Source organism: Procambarus clarkii, chromosome 53 (genome assembly GCF_040958095.1).
Source record: "Procambarus clarkii isolate CNS0578487 chromosome 53, FALCON_Pclarkii_2.0, whole genome shotgun sequence".
Taxonomy (NCBI): domain Eukaryota; kingdom Metazoa; phylum Arthropoda; class Malacostraca; order Decapoda; family Cambaridae; genus Procambarus; species Procambarus clarkii.
The window spans coordinates 21,376,042-21,388,541 of record NC_091202.1 but is presented as its reverse complement, the minus strand read 5'-3'; the positions used below and the strand labels follow the sequence as shown (position 1 = coordinate 21,388,541).

General features: G+C 43.1%; 3 protein-coding genes across 3 annotated transcripts in view; 1 reads left to right on the top strand and 2 right to left on the bottom strand.

Moving 5' to 3' along the window:
- The window catches only part of mAChR-A (muscarinic Acetylcholine Receptor, A-type), a gene marked incomplete in the record, with an annotated part of 293,681 nt that overhangs the window by 123,227 nt on the left and 157,954 nt on the right, over positions 1-12,500 (bottom strand).
- On the bottom strand, positions 7,449-9,426 carry LOC138352431 (fap1 adhesin-like). The gene is made up of 2 exons (XM_069304919.1): positions 9,423-9,426; positions 7,449-8,605 (listed from the first exon to the last, which is right to left on the bottom strand). Exons 1-2 carry the CDS (start codon positions 9,424-9,426, stop codon positions 7,449-7,451), a joined length of 1,161 nt encoding a protein of 386 aa, XP_069161020.1.
- LOC138352430 (glutamine-rich protein 2-like) overlaps positions 9,628-12,500 on the top strand; it is a 43,167-nt gene continuing 40,294 nt past the window's right edge. Inside the window, exons 1-2 of the mRNA XM_069304918.1 lie at positions 9,628-9,685; positions 10,872-12,500. The exon at positions 10,872-12,500 is cut by the window's right edge and continues 300 nt beyond it. Of these exons, the coding sequence (XP_069161019.1) occupies positions 9,628-9,685; positions 10,872-12,500 (1,687 nt within the window). The remainder of the gene's footprint in view (positions 9,686-10,871) is intronic.

The following is a 12,500-nucleotide window of genomic DNA, read 5'->3' as shown; positions in this document are numbered from 1 at the left end:
ATCGTGGATAATCGAACACTCTATGTAGAGCATACGTAAATCTGTGTATCTATGTACTTAAGCATGTACGTTATCTTTGCATTTTAAAAACACCGAATCACCTTCTGTGGTTGATTGTTCAATAAATCCCTGAACGATATGTTTAACACATCTCTAACCCTCTCCATGGAGGACAGAAGAAAATGTATATTTTCTGATTAGCATTGTAAATGTCTGGCCACGTCTGTGGTAGAAAATAATAATAATTAAAAAAAACTTACTAACGTGGGATCGAAGTCCTTATGCAGGTCAACAACCAGACCAATAAGAGATTAATTTTAGTCAAGAGATTTATGAATCCTCCAAATAATATTAATTAAAGCTTTGTTGGTGCTTCTTGTGGTATCTGAAGCCATATTGGCAGGAGCTAAGTATATCATATTTATCTAGAGAGAAATAAAGCTGTTTGAACCAAAATCTTTTGAAATATTTTATATTCATTATCATTATATTAATAATGAATATATATTTTATATATTCCTGCTCCAATAAAAAGCAGGAATCTCATATTCCTGCTTTTAATTGTTTGATATATTTATGCAGTTACTAAGCCACGGGTTGTTTATCTTTTTTTTTTTTGGGGGGGGGGTGACTTGTTTAGTTAGGATAAAACAGTAAGAATTATCAAGACATTAAGAGTTTGTGAAGAAATGCTTGTACATCTGGGATTATCTTTGCCACGTTACCGAGTTCAGTCCCCCAGCTTATGTTACCAGGCGAGGCAAAACAAAATTGCTTATGTTAGCTTCACTGGGCTAACATAAGCTTCAGGCTAAAACTGGACTAATATTAGCTTCAGCTAATATTCATACTTTCTAACGGTGCTTTATTAATGCTAGTTACAGGAATTAAAGAGTGACAGTCAGTGATAATTCAGTCAGTGATTAAGAGAGAGAGAGAGAGAGAGAGAGAGAGAGAGAGAGAGAGAGAGAGAGAGAGAGAGAGAGAGAGAGAGAGAGAATGATGAAGAAATGTTTCCTGTTGTGATTTTGGATACAGAGATCTCTGTTGCAGTGATATGTGATTCAGTGATATCTCCTGCAGTCATATCTGGTGTTATCTGATGCAGTGTTCTGTGCTGCAGTGATCTCTGGTGCAGTGATCGCTCATACCTTGATCTCTGATAAGATCAGTTATGATGCATTGATCTTTGGTGCAGTGACGCGTCAGGCAGTGATCTCTGATTGATGCAATAAACTGTGATGCAGTGATCTCTGATGCAGTGAACTATGAAGCAGCGATCTCTGATGCAGTGAACTATGAAGCAGCGATCTCTGATGCAGTGAACTATGAAGCAGCGATCTCTGATGCAGTGAACTATGAAGCAGCGCTCTCTGAATGAAGTGAACTATGATGCAGAGATTTCTGATTGATTGAGTGATCTCTGATGCAGTGATCAGTGTTGCAATGACCTGTGATGCAGTGATTTAGGATGCAATGACTTAAGATGCAGCGATTTGGCTACAGTGATCTTTGTTGCAGTCATCTCCGCCAGTCTCTTCAAACGTGAAGAATTTGCAATCTTAAAACAATTAGTGTTGCCTTGCCATAACTGGTCATTGCATATGTATGATACATTGCATAACAATACATATGTAAATCGGACATATTTACCCATTCTTGCCAAATAAATGATGGGTCGAGGGGGGTTATTGAATATGTAAAGCAGCTGGTATGTATATTTTGGGGCCAATTTATACATCACAAAGTCTTAAGGAAGAACATGATAACTTCTGAGTCTTGTTAGAGGTCTTAGAAGTTTTTCTTCACACAGCTTAGCTTAAGTCTAAACTTGTAAGTTCTGCCCTGAAATACGACCCACTAATTGGCTTGCAAACATATTCCCCAATTACTGCTGGGTGAACAGGGGCTAACAATTACTGCTGGGTGAACAGGGGCTAAAAATTACTGCTGGGTGAACAGGGGCTAACAATTACTGCTGGGTGAACAGGGGCTAACAATTACTGCTGGGTGAACAGGGGCTAACAATTACTGCTGGGTGAACAGGGGCTAATAATTACTGCTGGGTGAACAGGGGCTAACAATTACTGCTGGGTGTACAGGGGCTAACAATTACTGCTGGGTGAACAGGGGCTAACAATTACTGCTGGGTGAACAGGGGCTAACAATTACTGCTGGGTGAACAGGGGCTAACAATTACTGCTGGGTGAACAGGGGCTAACAATTACTGCTGGGTGAACAGGGGCTAACAATTACTGCTGGGTGTACAGGGGCTAACAATTACTGCTGGGTGAACAGGGGCTAACAATTACTGCTGGGTGAACAGGGGCTAACAATTACTGCTGGGTGAACAGGGGCTAACAATTACTGCTGGGTGAACAGGGGCTAACAATTACTGCTGGGTGAACAGGGGCTAACAATTACTGCTGGGTGAACAGGGGCTAACAATTACTGCTGGGTGAACAGGGGCTAACAATTACTGCTAGGTGAACAGGGGCTAACAATTACTGCTGGGTGAACAGGGGCTAACAATTACTGCTGGGTGAACAGGGGCTAACAATTACTGCTGGGTGAACAGGGGCTAACAATTACTGCTGGGTGAACAGGGGCGAACCATTACTGTTGAGTGGACAGGGTCGAGCAATTAAGAATTGGTGCCCATTCAATCCTCCCGGCTTAGTGTACCCAAGATTTGTTCCCCCACTACACTGCCTTTTAAACCCATGCACAAACTTTGTTCCACTACACACTGCCTTGTTCTCCTATACAATGACTTGTTCCACTACACACTGCCTTGTTCTCCTATACAATGACTTGTTCCACTACACACTGCCTTGTTCTCCTATACAATGACTTGTTCCACTACACACTGCCTTGTTCTCCTATACAATGACTTGTTCCACTACACACTGCCTTGTTCTCCTATACAATGACTTGTTCCACTACACACTGCCTTGTTCTCCTATACAATGACTTGTTCCACTACACACTGCCTTGTTCTCCTATACAATGACTTGTTCCACTACACACTGCCTTGTTCTCCTATACAATGACTTGTTCCACTACACACTGCCTTGTTCTCCTATACAATGACTTGTTCCACTACACACTGCCTTGTTCTCCTATACAATGACTTGTTCCACTACACACTGCCTTGTTCTCCTATACAATGACTTGTTCCACTACACACTACCTTGTTCTCCTATACAATGACTTGTTCCACTACACACTGCCTTGTTCTCCTTTACAATGACTTGTTCCACTACACACTGCCTTGTTCTCCTATACAATGACTTGTTCCACTACACACTGCCTTGTTCTCCTATACAATGACTTGTTCCACTACACACTGCCTTGTTCTCCTATACAATGACTTGTTCCACTACACACTGCCTTGTTCTCCTATACAATGACTTGTTCCACTACACACTGCCTTGTTCTCCTATACAATGACTTGTTCCACTACACACTGCCTTGTTCTCCTATACAATGACTTGTTCCACTACACACTGCCTTGTTCTCCTATACAATGACTTGTTCCACTACACACTGCCTTGTTCTCCTATACAATGACTTGTTCCACTACACACTGCCTTGTTCTCCTATACAATGACTTGTTCCACTATACACTGCCTTGTTCTCCTATACAATGACTTGTTCCACTACACACTGCCTTGTTCTCCTATACAATGACTTGTTCCACTACACACTGCCTTGTTCTCCTATACAATGACTTGTTCCACTACACACTGCCTTGTTCTCCTATACAATGACTTGTTCCACTACACACTGCCTTGTTCTCCTATACAATGACTTGTTCCACTACACACTGCCTTGTTCTCCTATACAATGACTTGTTCCACTACACACTGCCTTGTTCTCCTATACAATGACTTGTTCCACTACACACTGCCTTGTTCTCCTATACAATGACTTGTTCCACTACACACTGCCTTGTTCTCCTATACAATGACTTGTTCCACTACACACTGCCTTGTTCTCCTATACAATGACTTGTTCCACTACACACTGCCTTGTTCTCCTATACAATGACTTGTTCCACTACACACTGCCTTGTTCTCCTATACAATGACTTGTTCCACTATAGACTGCTTTGTTCACCGTATCTAATACCACCTTGTACCATCCTATAATCCCTTGTACCACCAGACACTGATGTTTTTCAGGCGATGAGTCACAATAATGTGGTTGAAAACCACAATCCATTCTCAAGTCAATCGTCACAATCGACTTGAGATTGGTCCAGGACGGACCGAAACGTCGTCGTCCCTTCACTTTCTAGTGTGTGGTCTGGTCAACACTGATGTTTTGAATCTTGATCCACAAGTGTTGCACCTTCATAACACATTCAATGGGTCATCCTCGTATACCACAAATATTGAAACCAAATACATTTTCAAACATTAATTCCATAATACGATTAGAGCTCCGTTTAAAGGGTCGGGAAAATGACGATATCACCACAGCTAATGAGTCAAATACGTACAGTTCAACAGTAACATTGTGAACATTTTGTAACTGTGTTATGCACACATATACAACCTATGGCCTTCATGACTCGTGAACTTTCATATAGTTCAAAATTTACTGCATTGAAAATGTTTAAAATTGACGAGATTGACTGATGCTGATTCAGGCACAAATATACCAGTTGTTATCTTGCCTAAACTTGTACTAAATCCATTAAATTTACTTATTAACTGTCCTAATTCCTTAAAAATAATGTTATTTAGTATAAGATTACATACAGATATTGAAGCTAGTAAATGTATATGTGGAAAGTTAATAAATAAAACTAATTGTTTTACATTCTGAATCATAACAAAACTTGTTGAAATATGTTACTTTAAGTTATTAGTCTGTAAATCTAATTTATTAAACAGTGTGTCAAAGCTAATTATTTGTCTATATAATTATGAATACCTAAACAAACGAATTTACTAACGGGACGTCATTATAAATATGCCAGACCTTAATTAACCTGAGAAAAAGAGAATTAATTATGAAGTCAACAGGATAGTGAGAGCGAAGCCTCGCTCCCACACCACTAGATTAATGTCTCTCAATGAGCGCCACTCACTCACTGAGCGCCACTCACTCACTGAGCGTCACTCACTGAGCGCCACTCACTCACTGAGCGCCACTCACTCACTGAGCGCCACTCACTCACTGAGCGCCACTCACTCACTGAGCGCCACTCACTCACTGAGCGCCACTCACTCACTGAGCGCCACTCACTCACTGAGCGCCACTCACTCACTGAGCGCCACTCACTCACTGAGCGCCACTCACTCACTGAGCGCCACTCACTCACTGAGCGCCACTCACTCACTGAGCGCCACTCACTCACTGAGCGCCACTCACTCACTGAGCGCCACTTACTCACTGAGCGCCACTCACTCACTGAGCGCCACTCACTTATTGAGCGCCACTCACTCACTGAGCGCCACTTACTCACTGAGCGCCACTCACTCACTGAGCGCCACTCACTCACTGAGCCCCACTCACTCACTGAGCCCCACTCACTCACTGAGCCCCACTCATTGAGATCTTGAGTGTAGCTGGCTTCCAACATATGCTTAACCCAGCTTGATCATATTAAAGCTAACCTCGGACCAGCAATGGCCTATTCATTGGAAAAAAAATATTTGTTGAGTGACAGAGAAGAAAATATCTCCATTAAACAGAACCACCCAAAAGATATGTCGACCAGCAGCCTCAACTGAGCACTTGGTCACGTGTGCTCAGTTGTTGAGCACAATTATTACATTTGTTGAGCATTTGTTGTTATAGTTGACCCTCGTAAGCTACTGGTACCATGGGGGTTTAATTTTTGTTTTTTTTTTAATTTTGCCCCGAGGGGCGAGTTTTTTGGGCAGCGCCACTCATCCTGTGAGTGGACACACCGCCATAGTGACAGTATTGGGCAGTGACACTCATCCTGTGAGTGGACACACCGCCATAGTGACAGTATTGGGCAGCGCCACTCATCCTGTGAGTGGACACACCGCCATAGCAGCATGTTCAACACTCCCCAATAGGAAGAAAACCCGCTGGGTTGTTCATCCTGTCACTTGTACCCAGACACAGCTGGGACTTGCTTAACTGTCTCAAGTGAACAGCTCCTCAAACAAATAAATTAACATTTGTTAACCCCTGGAATTTACGTTATCTTGCGGGTGCAAAATGGGGGACTCTTTTAAGAACAGTGTATTTGACAAATACTGTTTTCCTGACTCAACCATTGTCTCGCACAATCTGGCAGTCGTTCCCATTATGACACACCTGTAGGGACTTATTCAGCGAGTCATTCCTATTATGACACACCTGTGGGGACTTATTCAGTGAGTCATTCCTATTATGACACACCTGTAGGGACTTATTCAGTGAGTCATTCCCATTATGACAAACCTGTAGGGACTTATTCAGTGAGTCATTCCTATTATGACACACCTGTGGGGACTTATTCAGTGAGTCATTCCTATTATGACACACCTGTAGGGACTTATTCAGTGAGTCATTCCCATTATGTCACACCTGTAGGGACTTATTCAGCGAGTCATTCCCATTATGTCACACCTGTAAGAACTTATTCAGCGAGTCATTCCTATTATGACACACCTGTGGGGACTTATTCAGTGAGTCATTCCCATTATGACACACCTGTAGGGACTTATTCAGTGAGTCATTCCCAATATGACACACCTGTAAGAACTTATTCAACGAGTCATTCCCATTATGACACACCTGTGGGGACTTATTAAGTCATATTCTAAACCTTCATATGCGACCAGTGACGCTACAGTGAAAAATTACTTTGATTATATAACAAACGAATCATTAACGTTGGAGATATGCTGTTGGGTTTAATGTTAAATTATCTGACGACATATGTATGAAATATTGCGCTTAAAAGAAAGATATAGTTTAGTAGGCTACATGGACAAAAGAACCTCGTGTGCTACACTAAGCTATATGTAACTAAGCCACATAGTCGACACGAGACTACATTTAGAACAAGGCCGGCCCAGGGGGCCAGATTCACGAAGCAGTTACGCAAGTACTTACGAACGTGTACATCTTTTCTCAATCTTTGGCGGCTTTGTTTACATTTATTAAACAGTTTACAAGCATGAAAACTTGCCAGTCATCTGTTGTTATTGTTATAAACAGCCTCCTGGTGCTTCGGAGCTCATTAACTGTTTAATAATTGTAAACAAAGCCGCCAAAAATTGAGAAAAGATGCACAGGTTCGTAAGTGCTTGCGTAACTGCTTCGTGAATCTGGCCTCAGGGCAGCCGCCCACAACAATTTGCTTGGTCAACATGCAGTGAAGCCTCAATGACTTCATGTCATGTTTAAACAGGAGAATATAATCTTATCTGAATACTGATCAATCATTCTAAAATTTCTTTTAGTTTAATCCTTTAGATCAAATCTAACTCAAAGTGATGAGCTGAGGACACCAACTCATCAAGGGCTGAGGACACCAACTCATCAAGGGCTGAGGACACCAACTCATCAAGGGCTGAGGACACCAACTCATCAAGGGCTGAGGACACCAACTCATCAAGGGCTGAGGACACCAACTCATCAAGGGCTGAGGACACCAACTCATCAAGGGATGAGGACACCAACTCATCAAGGGCTGAGGACACCAACTCATCAAGGGCTGAGGACACCAACTCATCAAGGGCTGAGGACACCAACTCATCAAGGGCTGAGGACACCAACTCATCAAGGGCTGAGGACACTACCTCATCAAGGGCTGAGGACACCACCTCATCAAGGGCTGAGGACACCAATTCATCAAGGGCTGAGGACACCAATTCATCAAGGGCTGAGGACACCAACTCATCAAGGGCCGAGGACACCACCTCATCAAGGGCTGAGGACACCACCTCATCAAGGGCTGAGGACACCACCTCATCAAGGGCCGAGGACACCACCTCATCAAGGGCTGAGGACACCAACTCATCAAGGGCTGAGGACACCAACTCATCAAGGGCTGAGGACACCAACTCATCAAGGGCTGAGGGCACCAACTCATCAAGGGCTGAGGACACCAACTCATCAAGGGCTGAGGACACCAACTCATCAAGGGCTGAGAACACCAACTCATCAAGGGCTGAGGACACCAACTCATCAAGGGCTGAGGACACCAACTCATCAAGGGCTGAGGACACCAACTCATCAAGGGCTGAGAACACCAACTCATCAAGGGCTGAGAACACCAACTCATCAAGGGCTGAGGACACCAATTCATCAAGGGCTGAGGACACCAATTCATCAAGGGCTGAGGACACCAATTCATCAAGGGCTGAGGACACCAACTCATCAAGGGCTGAGGACACCAATTCATCAAGGGCTGAGGACACCAATTCATCAAGGGCTGAGGACACCAACTCATCAAGGGCTGAGGACACCAACTCATCAAGGGCTGAGGACACCAACTCATCAAGTGCTGAGGACACCAACTCATCAAGGGCTGAGGACACCAATTCATCAAGGGCTGAGGACACCAATTCATCAAGGGCTGAGGACACCAACTCATCAAGGGCTGAGGACACCAACTCATCAAGGGCTGAGGACAAGTTTTGTCACAATATTTTGTGAGGTTAATTTTTTCACGTCAGCCGACTCTCTATTATTGGACGGCAACAGAGGCTTCATTTGGAGTTTGATAGCCAATTTTCCGCAGATATCACTACAGCTAAACAGTGATATCTCGGCAGCTTAACAGTGATAACATCAAAGCTGAACAGTGATTGAGCCAGAATTTAAGTGACAAAACCACATGAAGACAGTGAAATAACCTCATATGCCACACATAAACAGTGCCATAACCCCACATAAACAGTGCCCAAACCACACATAAACATTGACAAAACCACACATAAACAGTGCCATAACCACACATAAACAGTGCCATAACCACACATAAACAGTGACAAAACCACACATAAACAGTGCCATAACCCCACATAAACAGTGCCCAAACCACACATAAACAGTGGCAAAACCACACATAAACAGTGCCATAACCACACATAAACAGTGCCATAACCACACATAAACAGTGCCATAACCACATATAAACAGTGCCATAACCCCACATAAACAGTGCCAAAACCACACATAAACAGTGCCATAACCACATATAAACAGTGCCATAACCACACATAAACAGTGCCATAACCCCACATAAACAGTGCCAAAACCACACATAAACAGTGCCATAACCACATATAAACAGTGCCATAACCACACATAAACAGTGCCATAACCACATATAAATAGTGCCATAACCACACAAACAGTGCCATATAAACACATAATCATTGATCAGCGTTATCCGGTGCTGGATAAGGACATCTCTACCAGCTAACCCATCGCCTTACCCATTGTTTGACTGGCTTTCACCCCACATTATTCCCTTATTTCTTCACCTATGGGGGGATTACTACACCTTACCCCCCTTCTAAACTTTACATCTTACTTGTGTATTTAAGATAAATACATTGGCATTATTGATCTTTTGTACAAGCTTGTTGTACGTCTCTAACTAATTTTCTACTCTGAGGATTGTGAGATTGTGAAACTCTAATGATTATTGAAGGGTGTATTTTCTACAACGTTTCGTTCTACTCTGGAACATCTTCAGGTAAGGAATATACAAGGTTTAAGTTTATCTTAAATACACATGTGAGAGGTGAAGTTGTGTGGGGTGGGTTTTTGGTGTGTAGGGCCTCGCTGATGTCGAGTCTACTGCTACCGTTGTATCTGTCGATAATTTTTGTGTTGCTTGTTAAGATTTATCTGGTAGCAGCACAACAATTATCGACAGATACAACGATAACAGGAGACTCGACATCAGCAAGGACCTACACATTAAAAAGTCAAAACTAGCAATCAACAGCCAATTAATGCACAACTATATTCTACCCACTTCCAGGCACTGTATGGGCCAATAGGCCCTCGGCAGTTACTTCCATTCTCATGTACCCACCTCACCCAAAACCAATAAAAAGCAAGAGTTAGGTCAAATGTTTCGTACACAGTGTATCAAGTGTATCATAAGTGTAGTGTTAAGTGTAAATCAAGTCTTTGAGAATGTATGAAGCCCTTACGAAACGCTTCTAGGCATCAGATCATTAATAAAAAGTACACACAGAGATCACACTAACGTGATGCATCAAATGAACAAATCCACAAGGGCAATTTGTTCATTTGATGCATCACGTTAGTGTGATCTCTGTGTGTGATGATGTAAGGGTGAAGAGGGAGAACGGCCTATTGACATAGCTCGGGGTGCAAGGGGGGTTGTGTAAAAGCCTGGTTTGTGCCTCGGAGAGGCTACGGGATCCAGTAAGTTCAGTAGAACTTCGGTTTCAACCCTTTTAACCCTGTCGTAGCTCAGTCGATTAAGGCAGTGTCTGGGATGCTCCCGGACGCAGGTTCGAATCCTCGTCACGGCCCTTGTGGATTTGATCATTTAATAAAAAGTAATTTTGGAGAATTGATATTTCCATTACCACCGACAGTGAAGGAAAACATAAGAAATATTGAAAAAAATCGTGTTAGAATTATTAATGTTACTTTTTCGGTCATTTTCAACAACATATATATATATATATATATATATATATATATATATATATATATATATATATATATATATATATATATATATATATATATATATAACTCATAATAAATCAGGGATAATCCTTTTTTAATCCATCCATAATCTTGTAATAAACCCTAATATAAACCTACCATACTCACCTAATAAATCTGAAATAACCCTGTTAAAACCCAATTATACACCTGTATTAATCTATTATAAGCTGGTGTGAATGAACCAGCTCTACTTCAAGCTGGCGTGAATGAACCAGCTCTACTTCAAGCTGGTGTGAATGAACCAGCTCTACTTCAAGCTGGCGTGAATGAACCAGCTCTACTTCAAGCTGGCGTGAATGAACCAGCTCTACTTCAAGCTGGCGTGAATGAACCAGCTCTACTTCAAGCTGGTGTGAATGAACCAGCTCTACTTCAAGCTGGTGTGAATGAACCAGCTCTACTTCAAGCTGGCGTGAATGAACCAGCTCTACTTCAAGCTGGCGTGAATGAACCAGCTCTACTTCAAGCTGGCGTGAATGAACCTGCTCTACTTCAAGCTGGCGTGAATGAACCAGCTCTACTTCAAGCTGGCGTGAATGAACCAGCTCTACTTCAAGCTGGCGTGAATGAACCTGCTCTACTTCAAGCTGGCGTGAATGAACCTGCTCTACTTCAAGCTGGCGCGAATGAACCTGCTCTACTTCAAGCTGGCGTGAATGAACCTGTTCTACTTCAAGCTGGAGTGAATGAACCTGCTCTACTTCATGCTGGCGTGAATGAACCTGCTCTACTTCAAGCTGGCGTGAATGAACCTGCTATACTTCAAGCTGGAGTGAATGAACCTGCTCTACTTCCACCTGGCGTGAATGAACCTGCTCTACTTCAAGCTGGCGTGAATGAACCTGTTCTACTTCAAGCTGGAGTGAATGAACCTGCTCTACTTCATGCTGGCGTGAATGAACCTGCTCTACTTCAAGCTAGCGTGAATGAACCTGCTCTACTTCAAGCTGGTGTGAATGAACCTGATCTACTTCAAGCTGGCGTGAATGAACCTGCTCTACTTCAAGCTGGCGTGAATGAACCAGCTCTACTTCAAGCTGGCGTGAATGAACCTGCTCTACTTCATGCTGGCGTGAATGAACCTGCTCTACTTCAAGCTAGCGTGAATGAACCTGCTCTACTTCAAGCTGGTGTGAATGAACCTGCTCTACTTCAAGCTGGCGTGAATGAACCTGCTCTACTTCAAGCTGGCGTGAATGAACCTGCTCTACTTCAAGCTGGCGTGAATGAACCTGCTATACTTCAAGCTGGAGTGAATGAACCTGCTCTACTTCCACCTGGCGTGAATGAACCTGCTCTACTTCAAGCTGGCGTGAATGAACCAGCTCTACTTCAAGCTGGCGTGAATGAACCTGCTATACTTCAAGCTGGCGTGAATGAACCTGCTATACTTCAAGCTGGAGTGAATGAACCTGCTCTACTTCCACCTGGCGTGAATGAACCTGCTCTACTTCCACCTGGCGTGAATGAACCTGCTATACTTCAAGCTGGCGTGAATGAACCTGCTATACTTCAAGCTGGAGTGAATGAACCTGCTCTACTTCAAGCTGGTGTGAATGAACCTGCTCTACTTCAAGCTGGCGTGAATGAACCAGCTCTACTTCAAGCTGGCGTGAATGAACCTGCTCTACTTCAAGCAGGTGTGAATGAACCTGCTCTACTTCAAGCTGGCGTGAATGAACCAGCTCTACTTCAAGCTGGCGTGAATGAACCTGCTCTACTTCAAGCAGGTGTGAATGAACCTGCTCTACTTCAAGCTGGCGTGAATGAACCTGTTCTACTTCCACCTGGCGTGA